At 40.6% G+C, this 18,495-nt stretch overlaps 1 protein-coding gene across 7 annotated transcripts in view; it reads left to right on the forward strand.

The window, feature by feature from the left end:
- The window catches only part of EYA3 (EYA transcriptional coactivator and phosphatase 3), a 66,323-nt gene that overhangs the window by 3,950 nt on the left and 43,878 nt on the right, over positions 1-18,495 (forward strand). For 3 of the 7 annotated variants that reach the window (XM_062593935.1, XM_062593940.1, XM_062593942.1), the window contains exon 2: positions 16,896-16,991. In XM_062593935.1, coding sequence (XP_062449919.1) covers positions 16,959-16,991 — 33 coding nt within the window. In that variant the 5' untranslated portion in view covers positions 16,896-16,958. Of the gene's footprint in view, positions 1-11,559; positions 11,575-11,601; positions 11,674-11,757; positions 11,833-16,895; positions 16,992-18,495 lie in introns of those variants that run through there. The other 4 variants (XM_062593936.1, XM_062593938.1, XM_062593939.1 and 1 more) reach the window with 4 other exon arrangements.

The raw sequence follows: 18,495 nt of genomic DNA on the forward strand, positions 1-18,495 counted from the left end.
AAAAGAGACACAAAATATTTTATTCTTCTTTCCATTGTGTCAGTTTTTTCTATCCAGTAGTTGATCTCTCATGCCAAACATGCAGCTAGGATGGCCTTTTTGGATATGAAGAAAACTCATTTTCTTGGCTTAACAAAAAGATCATTATAAAATACTTACACTTGCCTGGTATGGAGGAAGCAAAAAGTCCCCATAAGTCAATAATATCACTGCTCTCTACATTTTGAAGTAAGATGGCAATAGTTGGTTATTGTCTCCAAATTATTAATCTATTTATTAGCTCTCTAGGACCTAAAGAATTTACATTTATGCTGAGGAAAAAAAGTAGTACCAAGTTGTTCATTAGCTCTCTGTAATCTCTGTATTAACTGTTTTTTTTATGTGTGTGCGTGTGATTGCTGTTATAAAGGACTTAACATTTTCAGTAATCCCCAATTATTTAAGTCTTAAAGGCTGAATCTTTCAGAACCCAGCATATGTCATGCAGCTTCTTTTTTTCGATGATTAAAGCAAAAAGTGGACTATTTCAAGTCATAATTTTGGCAAACTCTGGTGGCTGGAATAGGCCTTAGTCAAGAAAGACAACCCTTTGAAGAATTTCTTGGTATTAATGGTTTTTGGAGCTCAAAGGCAGTAGAAAATGTGCACCATTATTGCTGAAAGGTTACCTTGTAAATATGATAACTAAAAAGATACTAATTACTTGGTGGGGTGAGGTAAGAACAGTCTTCAGACTAAAACACTCCCAGGGATCTTGCCTGATCTTCTAAGGCCTTTTGAATAGATCTACCTGCATTTGGTCAAAATTCACTTTCCTGCCACTGAGATTTCATTGCGGCATTTGGTGGTTAAGGTGCCTTTCCCACTAGGCAGACTTGCTTGCAAATTGTGCTGCTCGTAGAAGAGGAATAACAAGCTGCCTGTTTAGAAAAATAGCCTAGTATTAGGAAGAAGCTGATTGGGATCTTTTCTATCTTTTAGATAAACCGTTGGGATTAAGGATATTGGCTAATCTAAGCTTCAGAGAGAACTAAATAGTTCTTCATTTCTGCAGAAGATTAGTCTGTCTTCCTGAAGTTATGAACTTGTGCCCTCTTTAGAAAGCTACTGTCACATTCCTAGAGCTTCCTTCAGAGCTCTTTGCCTATCGCTGTCATCAGATAAAACTGGTTGTAACTCAGCTGAGTGTAAGGTTAAACAGTGTTTGTTTACCTTTGCAGTAGTTCGGATAACGTGGTTCACTTCACAACTCGTATCAGTGAAAAGTAATGTACACAGTGTTATCACTTGTCATAACTCAGCCAGTTACATATGTCTTAGTAAAGCAATTTGTTCATTTTTTTAATGTTGATCAGAGAAACGCATATGCGTGCAAAGAAAAAACCCCTGAGAAAAGGTGTAGGCAAGGTTTGAGTCTCTTCTTGAAACCACTTGTTGAAACCACTTTCATGCTTTCCTTTTCTCCTTTGTCACACCTTTTTTTTGTTGCTCTCTGTAACAGGTAAAATAGACAGTCTGACAGAGACTTCTGTAGATCATGACCTATATTAACATAACTTCTGTTGGAGAAAGTTCAGAACTTTTCCACTGTCTGTCTTTGTCATAGCTTCACAGTAAGTGTCTTCTTGCTCCCTCAGGGCCTTCCAATCCTTTTTCTGTGTAGATAGCATGATTCAAATGTGGATTCAGAGACAAAATCTATTTGTTGTTGCTTCTTGTGTGTGAATCCAGAGGCTCAGCAATAGCACTACCTTTGTTTGAAGGCAATGGGTAGCCCATGCTGAGTTGTTAGATGCACTTCTTTCTATATTTAAACGTAAGATGTGGAAGGATGCAAGGGGCAAAGGTATCTATAGTTGGAGAAAAATTTGAAGTAAGACAGATCAAAAGACTGAAAGCTTATGTGGCCAAAATTAAATTGTCTAGAAATCTCTTTCTGTCTTTTGCAGAAGAGAATGGTTGATGGGAATGAGCCATCTGTCATACCCTTGAACTGAAAATACTTTGTATGTGCTAAATATGAAGTTTTGTGAAGGGAATAGACAGTTAAGTAATTCAAATAAATAATGGAATGAAAGAGTAAAAGGAAATGGGAATGGATGGAAGGGCAACAAGGAAATGAAAGGAGATATGAGCCTATAAATGTAAAAAATTTTGTTGTCCTGACTGCAAGATGTTGCCATATATTTTGAGGCCTACATAGAAAACTTGCACTATTTTTGTGCCTTTAAATTTAACTTTTTTACTGATTGTGTTAGTCTGGAGAACAGACGAGCTATGTGTACTCACAATAAAGGAATCATAGCCCTTTCATTCTCTTTTTATAACAAAATAACACAGTACATACTCAGGATCAGCTCAGAGATTCTTAGGTTAATGTGTGAGTTGGTCACTGGTAACAGCCATGTATTATGATTTATACTGAACAAGAATAAACTAGCAGGTTATAAAGAGGATATGGGGAGGAATAGGACCTTTGGGGTATGATCTGGAAAAAAGTCATAAAATGTCTCTTTGCAAAAATTGCACCTAGCAAAGGATATGATGCTTACATTTGTGAGATGTTTGCTATTATTTGTAACTTAACTGACCTTCCAAGAGAAGAGCAAGAAAAGGATTTTGCTAGAGAGCTGTAGCATAAAGATACAAGAGAATCTTTTACCATCTGGGTCTACATTTGTTTGATAAGTATTACTAACAATGCAACGTTAATTACAAGTTTGGGAGTTGTTGAGTTCCAAGTGTGTTCTTAGCATCTTGGAGAAATGGCAGAAGCAGACTATCAATGGGATGCAGTATTGTAAGGGTACCAGCTTTGTAGAAATGGTAGACTGTGATACGTGGGAGAGAGGCACTGCACGTGAAGGATTGTATAAAGGAGGAGAAAAGCAAGATCAGGTCGGGATAGGTGGAAATCTTGTACCTTAAATATACTGATAGGACTAACTGCCAACCTTCAGATCAGGACGATGACAGAGATCAGGAACTGTTAAGTGAGACCAGAGAAACTGCAATTTTAAAACAGTAATGGTGGGAGATTTGGACTACCTCAACAGAGACCAGTTGAATGCCTCATAAAGAAGAGCGGTAGAGGGAACATTTTTTGAATATCGTAAATGACTGCTTCCTAGATCAACCAAGTTTAAACCTACAAGATCTGTTGACCTACAAAACCCGCTTTTCTGAATTTGCTCATGTATAGGACCTACTTTGAGCTATTAGTGGGATAACTGTAATAGTAACCACAGTACAGTTGATGCAACTTGGTGGATGGAAACAGCAGGCCAGTGTGAGTGGGGTCTGATGGAGCTCAGTCAGGTGGGTCAGAGGAGCTAGATCAGATTTAAGTAAACGTACAAGAAAAATGGGACCTGGTGGGTTAGTTAAATATTAGCAAGTACTCTAGACCAGCTTACAAGCAGCTGTTGTGCTAGAAAATTAATACACTTTCAATATAATTATCACCTACAAAGGAAGCTCAAGAGTGTATACTGAGGACAACATACTGATGACTGAGTTCCACCAGCAGTAAGATAAGGCATTTTAAAGAGAATATAACTGGTCGTAGAAAAGCATAGTCTGTTGGAAAGTAGTCAGCATGGCATCTGTAAAGGGGCATGTCACCTTGTTAACCCACTGGAATTCTACAAGCATGTGGATAGAGGGAACCAATGGATATAATAGATTTTTTTAAAAAGAAAAACTTAGCAGAAGTTCAGTTAAAGAAGCTATTTCCACAGGCTTAGAAGAAAAGTTCTTTATCCATGAAAAGTTAGTAAAAGGATAGAATGGCAGAAAGATTTAGACTGGAAAGGACCTCAAGAAGTGACCTGCTTCAATTTCCTGCTTACAGGAAAGCTAACTTGAAGGCTGGAGTACGTTGTTCAGGGTCTTATCCAGTGGAGTTTTGAAAATGTACAAGGGTGGGGTCCCAATTCCAGTGCTTGATCGCTCTGATGGTGAAGAAATTTTTCTTACGTCCAGCTGGAGTTTTCTGTGTTGCAATTTGTGACCGTTAATTCTTGTCCTTTCTCTAGGCACCTGAGATGACTGTGGCTGCATCTTTTCTGTGATCTTGCTTTAGCAGTGGAAGATGCCAGTTAGATTCTTACCCCTTCAGGATCTCTTCCCCAGACTAAGCTCAATTTCATTAGCATCTTCTTGTACATCATGTGTGCCCCCAGTCATCTTAATAGCCCTCTGCTGCACTTTCTGTTGTCTGTGGTTCTCTCCTGCTCTGGGGAACCCCAAACTGGACACAGTACTACAGATACAGTCTTAGAGAGGGAAGTAATCACCTCCCTCAGCCTGCTGGCTACACTCCTAGTAATGTAGCCCGGTTTGAAACTATTTCTTCACTACTGCAAAGACTCATAGCTAACTCACGTTCAGCTTTTTATCCACCAGGATCTCCAGTTCGTTTCCTGCAGAGCTGTGACCTAATCGTTGGTTCCCAGCCTTCTGTTGCATAATCTTTTTTTTCCATCTCAGGGGCAGCATGTAGCTCTTGTCTATGTAGAACTTCATGAGGTTTCTACCAGCACATTTTTTTTGGCCTATCACAGTCCATCTGAGTAGGAATTCTGCCCTTCAGGCATTCTGACTGTACCACCCAGTCTAATATTATCCACAGTCTTAATGAAGGTGTATTTTGCACCATCACTCCGGTCCTTGATGGAGATGTTAATTTTGCCTCCGAGATCAACCTCTGTAGTTTGCTATCTGTAACTATTTGCTAGTGAGATTGTAAACTTGTAACAAATCCAGGCAGTTTTTCATCTGCTTTGTAGTTTGTCCATCTGGTTCATACCGACCAAGTTTGTCTGCAAAGATGCTGTGGGATTCTGCATTGAAAGCCTTATTAGAATCAAGGTACAGGACATTTACAAATCTCATCCATAGAACTAACCATTTCATCAGAGAAGACAATCAGGTTGGTGAGGCACCATTTGCCTTTGGTGAATCCATGCTGATTGTTCCCAATACATTTTTTTTTTTTTTTTTGTCCTTTATATGCCTGGAAATGTTTTCCTTGTGGGTTTGTTCCACACTCTTCCCAGGAACTGAAGCAAGTTTGGCCTATATTTCTCTTCCTGTCATGATTGCAATGACTTTTCAAAGATGATAGAGAGAAGCCTTGCAGTAACATTTGCTGGTTCCTTCACTATCCCATTTGGTCTTATAGACTTGTATATATCCAGTTTGCTTAAGATGGACTGTAACTTTATCTCTATATACCATTGATAGTGTCAGAGAGCACTTGGATAGGCAGGTTAGGGACTAAGGGAGGGGGAGTTGACCGTGATAGCGAAGCAGACAGTAGCAGTGGCCTCACTGACAAGGGCACAGTCCCACCCAAGCAAGTTTGCTGATGATACCAAGCTGGGAGGAGTGGCTGATGCACCAGAGGGCTGTGCTGCCATTCAGAGAGACATGGACAGGCTGGAGAGCTGGGCGGAGAGGAACCTCCTGAGGTTCAACAAGGGCAAGTGCCGAGTCCTGCACCTAGGGAGAAATAACCCTGAGCACCAGTGCAAGCTGGGGGCTGACCTTCTGAAGAGCAGCTCTGCAGAGAAGGACCTGGGAGTGCTGGTGGATGACAAGCTGACTATGAGCCAGCAATGTGCCCTTGTGACCAGGAAGGCCAATGGTCTCCTGGGGTGCATGAGAAGGAGATGAGAGTCCACTGCAGGGCTACGAGGATGATCAGAGGGCTGGAGCAGGATGATCAGAGGGCTGGAGCGTCTGCCCTCTGAGGAATGGCTGTGAGAGCTGGGCCTCTTTAGCCTGGAGGAGAAAAGACTAAGAGGGGAAGATCTTATCAATGTGTATAAGTACCTGAAGGGGGGGGTGTCAAGAGGATGGAGACAAACTCTTTTCAGTTGTCCCATGTGACAGGACAAGAGGCAATGGGCAGAAATTGAAGCACAGGAAGTTCTGCCTGAACATGAGGGGGAATTTCTTCACTGTGAGAATGACAGAGCACTGGAACACGTTGCCCAGGGAGGTTGCAGAGTCTCCTTCTCTGGAGATCTTCAAGGCTTGCCTGGATGGACCCCTGTCTAACATGCTGTAGGTGACGCTGCTTGAGCAAGGAGGTTGGACTAGATGATCTCCAGAGGTCCCTTCCAACCTTACTGATTCTGTGATTCTGAGTCCAAATTGCTGGAAAAATCTATAGTGAGACAAATCTGAGGTTATGCTGTGAAGTCAAGTCAGGATCAAATCTGGAGACAGTAATTGTGGTCAGACATGGTCCAGTGATTTCCTGGTAAATCCATACTAACGAATCAGTTCCAAGTTCTACCCAGGAAGTCAGTCCTTTGGTCAAGGTCAACAGGCTTGGCACAGGCATGACCTGCAATGCAGCTGTGTTTTTGCTCAGGTGGAAGCCAAAGGAGAGTCTCAGCTTAATTGTAGCTTCCAAGGAATGGAGTAGTGGCCTTTGCTAGCCTCTGAGCAGACCTTTTTAGAACAGCTGTCCCCAAGGCAACGAGGCTTGGCAACTAAGCCCAGACAATCAGACTCCCAGGACTGGAGAAAATTGCTCAGGGCCATGTCAGGTAGTACTTTCTTCCTCCAAGCTCTGCTATTTGGGAGACCTGAGAGCAGACCCTGCCAGTAAAGCTTGGAGTGAAGAAAGCGCTGAATACCTCTGCTTTTCCTGTGTTTTTCATCAATAGATCACTGGCCCTGCTCAGCAGCAAGTCACGGGTTTCTTCATCTTCCTTTTGCTGCCAGTGTGCTCATAGATGCTTCTTTTATTGCCCTTTGCATCCATTGCCAGTTTTGACCCTGGCCAAACTTCCTAATTTCATTTCTGCATGCCTATTTGATTGTCCTTGAACTCTTCCCATGTATCTGGTGTCTGCTTGCACCTCCTATATGCTTCTTTTTGGAGCTGAGTCAGAAGTTCAGCTGAACTTCTCCTCCCACATCTGCCCGGCTGAAATTCTCCTCCCGCATCTGCTCATTTTCCTGCACGTTGAGATAGACTTTTTTTCTTGTGCTTGGAGGAAGTTGGCCTTGAAGATCAGCCAACTCTCCTGGGCTTGTTTGCTCTTCAGACCCCCTTGTGGTGTTTTCCTTATCAGTCTCTCAAACAAGCAAAAGTCCAGCTGTTTCTTCTGTTACTCGTCTTCCTGGCTTCTCCTGGAATCTGAAACTCTTACATGTCGTAGTCACTGCAGTCAAGGCTGCTACTGATCATCATGTCCCTCATCAGTTTGTTCTTGTTAGTGAGTAGCAGATGCAGCAAAGCACTTCCCAAGTCAGCTCACCTAGCACCTGTATCAAAAAATTGTCTTTGATATGCTCAGAAATGTCCTGAATTTCATATGCCTCTCTACGTTGCCTCCCAGAAGTTAGTGGGGTGATTAAAGTTCCTCTTTAAAATCAGAATCTGCAGTCATTAGGCTTATTCCAGCTGTTGAAATGTGGCTTCATTCACTTCTTGGTGGGGCAGATCTCTGGTAGACATTCACTACAGAGTCCCCCTTGTTGGCTACCTCTCTTATCCTGACCTTGTAAGATCTTGACAGGTCTCCTGATCATCCCATAGCAGAGCTCCATGTGTTCAAGCAGCTCTTTTACACAGAGCTTAACACTCTCCCCTCCAACCATCTTCCCTTCCCATCTTTTCTCATGAGCCTGTATTTTTCTATCACAGCACTTTAACCTCACTGGAAATACAGAGATGTAATGGGACAGCTCACATGACTAAAGTTCTGCAACTGCATGGAATTCTTGTTTTTCCTCTGTGTTTCCCAGGCTGTGTATGTTGTTTTGCAGACACATCAGTTGGGCTCCCCATTGCCTCACTTTCTCAGGGGAAGTATGAGAGCCTTTCCTGTTGTCCTGTCTTGTGTGTGCTTTCCTCCACTTTGAGTATCTTTGGTCTTCCCTATTGAATCTTATTAAAAGCTGTCTAACTAGGTTAGCAAGCCCAGAGAGAAGGACAGTGCCTAGTGGTCACTTCTAACGCTGGATTAGAGTCAACAGTGTAGTGCCATCAAGATTGGTTTTATTCAACATCTTCACCAGTGATCCTGTGAAATGAATGAACAGCCAAATCTCCAAGCTTGAAGATACTACTAAGTTCTTCTGAGTCATAAAAAGCCACCCTAAGGACAACGAACTCTAGAAGGATCTCACAGGATCTGTAGATAAACTTAGGAGGGAGATTTTTGGGATGTGGACAGTTCATTGAAATGATTAATTCAGCCAAAAAAAAAAAAAAAATCCAAACCAAAAAGCCAACCAAATGCTGGCTGTCATTAGAAAGGGTGTTGAAAAGAACAGACAGACATCATTTTGCTGCTCTGTAAAACTGGCGACACTCGCATCCTATACACTAGGTGCAGTTCTGCTCTCTGCATCTCAAGAGGGACAAGAGAAAGACGACTGCAATGATCTTAGGAGATGGAGCAACTGCCTTATGAAGAGAAGCTACAAGGGCTGAGACTTAGTCTGGGATACTAATTTGGAGCTGAGGTGTAATCAAGGTTTACAAAATGGGAAGGAAAGTGGATGTGCTGAAAATAGAGCTGCTCGCTAAATCCTATTGTACTGGAACTGAAAGTGCTTGAAAGCTATTTGGAGATTGGTTTAAAACAGATGAGAAGTTCTTCACGTAGAATGTCGTGAGCTGCTGGAACTGGCTTTCCTGGGAAGCTATGGGAGCAGCTGATAGCAGCATGTTTGGAGAGGGATTGGACAAGTCCGTGGGCAACAGATCTATGAATGGACGCCAGAGCCTGAGGCAGGGACGTTGCCTCTGCTGTCTCATCCCTGATGGTTGTGGTTGCTCAGGACGTACGTGAGGAGTGGATTGCTTCGAGCGGCCAGGCTCATGTACTCCCTGCAGGTAGCGTCTGCTCTTGCTGCTTTTGGAGACCAAGCCCTGGGCTGGATGGCCTGTCCGTCTGACCCTGGAGGGTATTTCTGAGCCCCCACCTGCCTCTACCAGCAGGCTGGATGCTGTGTTAAGCAAGTGGTTTAAGAACTGCACTTAATGAGATGCAATGGCTGTTACTGAGTGCCTGAACATTGAACACCAACATTTAAACTCTTTTTTCCTGGTTTAAAAAAAATCTAAAATATCTCATTCTTTATTCTTTTCTTCTTTCTTTCTTTTTTTGAGCAGGTTACTGTAGCAACTGTTGTTGCTAAGACACAAATAGCTACAGATGTCCTTGGAACTGATTGCACAGTGATAAATGCCCTGACTGCCTCTAATGCAAAATAACAAGAGAAATAACTAAATTTGCCATGGTTACAACCTTTTTGATACAATTGTGGTGTAAGTTGAGTACTGAAACAGTTTCTCTCTAATAGAAGTACTGACATTAATTTCCTGGTGACTTGTGGTGGTAGCTAAATGATTTCTCAGTGTGTGTTCACAAATGTCATATTGAAAATAAAATTTTGAACTGCATAATGTAAATAATTCCTTTTTTTTGTGGTTAACATGATGCAGGATTTTTCTCTTGATGATAGAGCTAGATTAAAATTTTTGTCTTTTGTGGGTAGGTGATCAGATAATACTAATGTATTTTAATATGTAGGAAGTGGCACTTAAAAATTAAAGGCAGTATACTCTGTTGTTTGAAAATTTGTTTTAAAGATTAATAGCCCTTTTATGATCTTGCGCTACATGAGCCGCATATGTGCTGGATCTATTTAGAAGAAACAGTCAAGTTGTTTCTGGGCTTGATGGGAGTTGTTTTGCTCTAAGATGAAGCTGTTACTTCCATGTTTTCCTGTTGTGAAAACAGCTTCCCCCCCATTAAAAATTTCCCCACTGTGTTTCAAAATCAAACTGAACAGAATTGCAAAAGGAGTGGGAAATCGAGCTATGTGCCTGCCGTCAGTGCACAAGCCGCAGACAGGCCTAATGGTGACAGTGCTGCAAAGAATTAGAAATAACATGAAAATGCCAATTAATAAAATCCATATTACTTAAGCTAAAGATATATTTGCATGCCACATTTAATTGTAGTAATTTCTTGCTTTATAAAGTACCATGTGCTTTTATTTCTCATTTTAAGATTCAGAAGTTTTATTCAAACTAAAGACCTTCAATCCTGCAGGGTTGTTTCGGTGTGCTTGTCACAGCTGCTTGTACCTTCAAAAATAAGGAGAATAATCTGCCTCCCCCCCCTGCTAAAACTGTTACAGTGTTTGTATTCTGATTCTTCCCAGGTTAAGAAAAGGTAAAGGGAGAACCTGGCTTGAGAGCAGTAAACAATCCAGCAGATGTTGCGGCAAAAAATTTAATCCGGTATTCTTCACGATGTTCCAGAAGTGTATACGCGTTACGTGCATGCAGCTGTGCATGGCTGTGTGTGGAGAGTGGCGGGGGGGAGAAGAAGAATTGCGGAGGATAAGTCTTTGCTGTGAGATCTGCTGGACTGTTGAAGATGCAGAATCAACAGGCTGATGTGTAGCGCAACTTCATTTATTGGATGTGTTTAGGGATTTTTATAATGATTGCTACTTGCTGTTGAAGAAGGAAGAAAAAAAGGAAAATATTAGGGAACTGTACTTACAAAGGGGATGCATTGAACAAAACAAAATTTGAGATATTTTATGATGGGCTAAAAAGATGAATTTTACTTAGATGCAATCTTTAAAAATTACTTTGGAAAGCAAGAGCCTTGACTGAGGAGCTGATTACTGATAGTGTTAGAAACAGTATGATTTTGGGACATCACATTTTGAAGTTTAAAAAATTGGATCCTTTCGCCCTCTTGCTTTGTTTGTATTTTCAAACACTGAAGTAGTGCATGTAACTCTCGTACATCTAAAAGAAATGAATGGCTAACGTGACGATGTTCGGATACTGAGTGCGTGGCTTCAATATGATACTCATAAATTAACTTCTGAACCTTGTGAGAAGTAGGCTGCCAGTTGTATTACTTGCAGGTTTAGCTGTGAAAGCAAATTATTTGTATCGAGGATTTCATTCCTTAGTGGAGTAGGAAAGCTAAATGGACCCCTGCTCTTCCGCTCTGCGCTGCCTGTATGCTGCTGGAGTTGCATGAGCTTGCTGGAAACTGCAATTCTCTTTTCCTTTTAGGTATTTTTAAAGTTTTTGGAGCTTTTATTCAGATTTAGCAGATAAACATTTTACCCGCTTGTTTGCACTGTTATGATGGCATGAGCTTCTAAAGTGCTTTTACTGTTTGTTTTTGCCTAAAGGGAGGAAAAATTGAAGCTTAGTACTCGGAATTGCTCAACTCCTGACAGCTGTGCAAAGGGGTCATTTTATTATACAGGCCAAATTAGGAACCAGGCTGCTGCTGTCATTGCCTGTAATCTTTAATCAGGCTGTTTAAAAACAAATCAGAGACTCTCCAAAAGTTCAGATGAATGCCTGTTCTTGCCAGATCCTCATAAGAAACCCTGTAACAGCAGAGAGAGGATTGGATTTGCTTTCTTGGTGCAATGTCAAACTCAAATTGAAACAATTTCCGTGGCTTGACTGATAAACTAGTAGCACGCCTCGGCACGGAGATGCTGGGATATGGGAAGAATGGAATTGTAAAGAAATTTGTCCCTGGAACAAAAAAGGTGATATATCCATATGGCTGCTCGCAGGTCGATGTGGAGGGTCACAGCTCACTGCCTGCAGGGGAGAGAACTGTTAGCGTATTTTGCCTGAGGATTCAGGTTAGTGAGTAATTGCAAATATAAAGCAGAAAATCCTAAGGGTTGTTTTTTTGCTTGCTTGTTTGTTTTTCCCTATATTTACAGGATCCTGCTTCTAGGTTGCACAGAACCATGACAGGTGAATAAGTGCTGGAGCAGACTTAGGAAAGTCCTCTTTGGGTATGTGTTTGAGAGAAGTGGTCCTGTGGTTGATACGCCCTGGCTCAATTTAACCATTTAATCACACGTTTTTAACTTTGAGGGAAGGAATTTTTATTTTGCCTAAATAATTTGCCAAGATTTTTGTCAGGATTTTGTGCCATGATGTTGACAAATCAATATATATTTTCAGCAGGTAGTGTAGGCAAAAGAAGAAAAGACATAAAGGAAAAATAACAATACCAAAGATTGAAGACATAATGGAGTCAAAAGACTTTTATTTATTTATTTTATTTATTATATAAACTCAGACATGTTGGTTGTTGCAAATTATTAGACTATCAACCATTCTTTCCTAATCTGGTGGGATATTTTCCCCTTATTTTCAGAATTTGCCACAGAAGCTCGAGAAGGGTGATTAGACAACTTTTTAAGCAACTCCTTTTAAACAACTGCAGCTTTACTTTGTACCTTTTAGGGTACCCAAGGAGGCATTTCTGCTACATACTGTGGCTGTTGTGATGTTCTGATCACTGCACGATGAGCACGGCTTTGAATCATTGCTAGCGGTTTAAAATACAGAAATCCCTAAAGCTTGAGTCACAAACCTCCAGAGTAAAAATCACCGGGTAGCTGTGCATTGGCTAATGTCGGTATTTCTCTCTCCTCCCTCTTCGCTTTTTCAGTTTATTTCTTTGCATGCTTTTAATTCAACTTGATAAAGGGAAGAGGGGGGAGGATTTGCCACATCCTGCTGCACCAGGTTCTGCTCTTCTCTAGAAGCTCTGGTTGCTTGTGCACATCTGTGTGTGCACAGTGTAGCAGAACGGGACAGATTACTGTGACGTGCCCTGCTGGAAAATAAAAAGAGCTTGGGCTTTTACTTGCTTCATACGTTGCTGTTGATGATAGACTGCTGGCCATTGAGGAAATAAGGAATTGAAATAGCTGTATAGGTCAGATTTTTATGCATACTCTAACAAAACATTTTAACTTTTTGTTTAAGAGCTTTAATTTCCTTAAGATCACTTGAGGTTGTTTTAAAGGGAGCAGTGGTTATTTTAAAATAATATAAGACTGTATGCAAAAAACAACTTTTTTTTTCCCTAATCAGTATAATTACTGCTTGTTGTTTTTATCACAGTATCTTTGATTTCAGTTATTTGCAGCTTGAGAGCGGAACTGTTCATCAGCTGAAATTTTATATCCAAAGTCAAAGCACATGGACTCAAACAGAATAAAAGTAAAGAGCAGTCTATCCAGATATAATGGCAGGTAGCTTTAGGGAAATATATCCATAATGTGCAGCAATTTTACATTGCTGGTGTTTTGAGCAAGTTGTAATTAAACTAGAATGGCTATTCAAAACAAGTCTAGATTAAAATAAGAGTAATGATGTTGTTTTGTTCAGATTTCTTGATATTACAAAATAAATCATTTAGTAGATGAAGAAAATTGCTGATTTAATAAAATCACTTCCTAAGAACAACTGCACAGGAAAGGAATGAAAATCATAAAGGGACAAAGATGCACGGTATTCTTCCATTTATTTGGAGTTTAAAGTTCTAATTGCTTTGAAGCATTTTTTTTTTCCTTGCAGCAACTCGTTTGATGGCTTGTTTCACACTTAATTTTGTTTTGCACAATTTTTTTCCCCCGTTCATAAGCCAGGTGGCCCATGAAAGTTATTCTGATCATCAGAATCTTCTTTTCAGAGCTTTTCTTCACCAAAAAAAAAGGGGGGGAGAAAAAGATGCAGACAGAAAAAATGACAAATCAACCCAAAACCCCAGCCACCCCCTAGGGCCCTTAACCCTTGAATTCTGCTCTTTTAAGGTTAGCAGCCTTTAGGATGCTGCAGCCCTGCATGGGAAGAGGGGGCAGGAGTGGAGGCAGCCACGATTCTCCCATGCGCAGGTAAACAGGGCAGGGATATGGACTACGTATGGAGCTGAGGATATCTCAGATCTGACTTTATACCTTTTACGACACGCTTGCTTGTGGCCTTACGATGTTCTGTAATAGAAGTGCTAAGGATAAGCTTATCTAAAGCTCGGTTGCCTTGATTTGTACCCAGGTTAAAAATCTAATTTGGGGAATTGAGATGCAGCCCAGAAGCTCATCGTTGTTCCTCTTTTTTTTTTTTTTTTTTTTTTTTTTTTTTTTTTTTTTTTTATGAACTGTGTTTGAAGAGAGCTGTTTGTTAAGGGAGCTGATGTACCAAGGTAGCTCAAGCTCAGCAGCTGCAGGGTGCTGGACTTGTGGTTGGCGCTTACCTTTCCTTGAAGGCAAGGCGGTGGCTTAGGACACCTGGCAGCGCTCCTGCGGCTGTCCTGGCCTGGCAGCGGGAGGTCTGCTCAAGCACATGTGTGTTGTGGCTGGCGGCGCAGCGCCGGGGTGGGGCGGATTAGGCGTGCTGGAGAGGTGCTGTTAGGGAAACGAGCCCGGGCAGACCAGCTGCGCCCTGAATCCTCCTCACCTGAGCTTCTGTGCCAAAGCTGGCTGCCGCTTCCCTCAGCCCTTCCCCTGCGGCTGGTGAGCTGTGGCTGAACTAGGGCCCCTAGCTGCTGGGGCTTAGCTAGGTTCGACAGGTCTTTGCTGAGCTAGCGTGAGCTCCCCTGTCCCAGCTGTGCAAGGAAACAGGGCTGGAGATGTTTCTGTCCTTGCCCATGGGAGCTCGTGGTGGCAAGCGGCTTTTGTCCCTGAATGCTAGCAAAATCCTGTAGTTGCTCTGCAGAGAAATTTCGTTCGTGGTGTGGATTGAAAGGCAGGCAAGCCATGTGTATTTTTTTTTTTTTTTTGCCAAAGTATAAAATTAATAAGAAAGTAAATTAAACAGATTGCATAAGCATAGTGTTGCAGGGGCTGTCACTGAAGCAGGAGATCCTGCTCTCCTCTTTTCTTGCTCCTACCTGTTCTCCAATCTTGTGACTCCCTTAAGCATGGGGTCTTGTGATAGTGAAGCTAGTGGCAGTCGGAGTAACTTAGCAAAAACGCTGCATTTTGGTGGCTTCCCTCCCAACTCTGAACATGATCAAGTCCCACATCCAGACTACTGCCATGCCACAAGCTTTGGAAGGGATGTCAAGGGAGCAAGAGCGGCTGGAGGCCCATCAGGGGCAGGAAGTCCTCCAGCAGCAGTAGCAGCAGTTTGTTAGCTTCAGTCATTTGTCGGGTAGAAGGCAGCACTGTACCTTTGCAAGAAGTCTTCTGCTGGACCTGCCCTCTCTGCAGATACAGAGTTATTCTCGGAGTTTCGAAATAGAGGAGCAAAGGACAAGACTCACTGGGGTCAAATGTAGACCCTTCTTTGGGTCCTCCCATCCCTCGCCTTTGAATTACACGGTTTCTCTTCAGAATTGATTTTGATTAAAGTAAGATCTTGATTAAAGTAAAAAGGAAATAAGCTTTTATGTATAAAATTGTGATTGAAACTGAGAGGAAAAAGTGGAATGCTGGCAAGCACTTGCTGCGTATCCTTTGCGTTCAATGTCCGTAAGGTCATTTCAAATGAAACCTAGTTACTTAAGCAACATACTGTAAATTCTTTTGATGTACAGTTAAAGCACTAATGGGAAGGAAGCTTTGGTTACAGGAGGCAACCTTGGAAAATACTCAAACCCTAAAGAAAATTTCACCCTGGTGCATATAATCACTCTTTACAGTACCTCTGTTTTTCCTCTGATAAAGGAAAAACAAATCCATCATGTTTTCATGGATAACAGGAAACCATTCCAGCCTCTGATGCCTTCCTGTGTTTGGAGTATGGCATTTTGCAGCAGCTTGTTTGTAGCAGTTTTGGGAGCAAGCTAGCGAGAGAGACCGAGAGTGTGAGTAGGTCTGGCAGAGGGCAAGGGTGGGAAGTAGCAGTTGCTTTCAGGACACTGTAAAGTCATAGTGGTTACCTGGCCTTGCCACTTTTCCCAATGGGAAGGTGTTTGAACATTCCAGATGGGCTGTGCAAATGTAGAGAAAACAGCAGCAGAATAAATGACCTGCCTCATTTCCATAGAGCTTCACAGCAAAATGTCCATGGCCACGGAAGCAGGAGAAGGTCCTGGCTCCGTAGAGAAGGTCTATGGGTTGCTGTATTTACTTTCTTCCAAACCGTTGTGTTCCCCCCACCCCAAGCATTTCTTTTGATTGATGTAAACCACGTACAATTATGCTTTGGGCACAGGGAAGCGCGTGCGTGCATGAAGAGATGGTTCTGTTAGGATAGGAGAGGAAATACCTACTTACTTCTGGTGGGATTGAGATGGAGCATGTCTGAAGGGGCTGGATTTCATTTTTAATACTCTGGTCCTGAAAGGAGAGGGTAAGACAAGAGCAGTCGAACAAATAGGACCTATTTTTAATCGGTTTTGGTCAGACAGAGGTGGCAGTCCCAGAGGACACGTGCCTTTATCTGTCAAATTGCAAGAATTAATAACGTTATGAAATTAGTCTTTTGCAAAATTTCCTTCTCATGGTTTTGCTGAGGTCTCGCAGCTCTTTAATATAGCCTGTAAGATCTCTATGCTAAATGCTTTTGAGTTAGTTGCTTTTTTTTTTTTATTTTAAAAGCAAACATTCATTAATTTTTTCTTTCTGAAAGGTGCAATTGAAAGAACAAAGTAGCTTTGTGGATTTGGCAATAAACATTACTGCTTGTGAATACGTTTAGGTGTACAGTCTTGTCCTGATTTCTTTTTTGTTTGTTATATAAATGATCTAAATTAAAACAGGTTAGACTGAATCACTCTGTTTACTGACCTAGTAGACCTGACTGGATCGTTTAAAGTGTCTTTAAAATCATAGTGCACGTTTGATTGATACATTAGCTTCTGTAGCTTGTATGATACAAGTAAATGATGTAGAAATCTACCACATGCGTAAAAAAGTCTGTTTATATCTTGAAGCTTAAAGCTAAATCCCTTGTTTATGAAATCTTTCCATATATGAATTTTGTCTCTTACTTGGGAGAGGGCAACGTGAGTTTAGAAAGCTTGTGGGTGGAATACATAACAATTAATGTCCCCTGATAGCCTAAATGATAAGCCTCCCAAAAAGTACATAAAGCTATGAACACCTTTTTTTGACAGGCTTTGAAGACTGCTGAGGAACACACGCATTTGAATCATTTAAGCGTTAAAATAGTAATACCCATGGAAGAGCCACAAGACTTACCCGAACAGCCAGTAAGTACATTTGAAAATATTAAAAACAAACATATAAAACAAATCAGTGATCTCACAAATTCCACTCTAATTATTTTCATTAATAATGCAGAATAAGCCTTATAGTTATTATATTTATCTAGAGACAAAAAATTGTTCTTAATGAAATGTATTGTACATTTGATTTACTGTAATTGTATGGACAGTAGTAATAAAAATGTGTTTAAACTCTGTTTCTATATAAAATTATGCTTAATTATTGTTTTTCTCAGAAAACTAGTTCAATATTTTCTAGAGAAATTAAAACTCTCTAATGACACAGAATCAGGAAACTGGTTATTATTACATCTTTACTACTATTTATGCTCAGGATCTTGAAAAGATTCTGTGATCTCCATCAGACCATCATCTCCACTGCTGGAACACAGTTTTAAGTTCTTTAATTTAAAAGTGTATTCACGTAGGGAAGTATGTTTTAAGTTAAAATTTGCTCTCCAGGGATCTTAAATATTTGAAATACATTGTGTATTACAGGTTAATAAGCTAATAATTAATTGTAAGTATAAAACATCATGTCACATAAGTTTGGGGAAGAATAACTATTAATACATTATGATACAAAGTTAAAACATATATAATAGGATAGTATTTAAGCAAAATGGCTCAAAAATTAAGTTCGTATTAACATTATATTCCAAATTAAACCTGAGGCAGACATAACGAATTGCCAAGTTACTGTAAGAATGAAGCTTATTTTCATATTGAAGACACTGTCAAATGCACATGAAAGCAGTGGCATGCTGTGGGAGATTCGGTAGTGTCCAAATTGGAAAGATTTTTGAGGCTGTTTTAATGTGACAGTATTGTATTCAGTTAACTAATTAGACACTACTTCACTTAAGCGTTTTTATGACTCAGGAGCAAAGCCAAATGCAATGAAAAGATAAATCTAAAATTACTGAAAGAAAACTTGCATGGTGCGTAAAGCAGTATTATGTCTTGTGCTTGTAGACTCACATGCATCTGTGAGACTAATCGGTAAAAACGTAGAATTTGAACTGCAGATATTTGTGGGATTTAAAGGAAGTATCTGTTACTGCATCCTCATATAATGAAAACTGCTTTTATAAAACCTTTATTTTTCAGGATACAAGACAGGGCACAACTCATTTTCTCTTGGTGAAAACATCCTGTATAAGCACATTATTTAATTTTCCACCAAAGATTTTCTTACTAATTACTCTTCAGAATCTGAGATGTCAAGTGATTCTGAGATGACTGTTAAGTGCTGTGGTATTTTGAATATACTTGGGCAGTTTTGCAGGAGAGAATGACAAGAATGATTTTTTTTTTTTTTTTGCTATGAGGGCATTCTTGAAACAAGTTAATTTTATTAATAAAAAGAGAACTTAAATCGTCTGTGCAGAATCACTTCTGCTTAGTAGTTCTGCATTTACAAACTTGTTTTTCTCCCTGAAATGATTTTGCTTGATCATGGCAACAGGATTAGCATATTACTTTGAAA

The sequence above is a fragment of the Rhea pennata genome, chromosome 23 (assembly GCF_028389875.1).
Source record: "Rhea pennata isolate bPtePen1 chromosome 23, bPtePen1.pri, whole genome shotgun sequence".
NCBI lineage: Eukaryota > Metazoa > Chordata > Aves > Rheiformes > Rheidae > Rhea > Rhea pennata.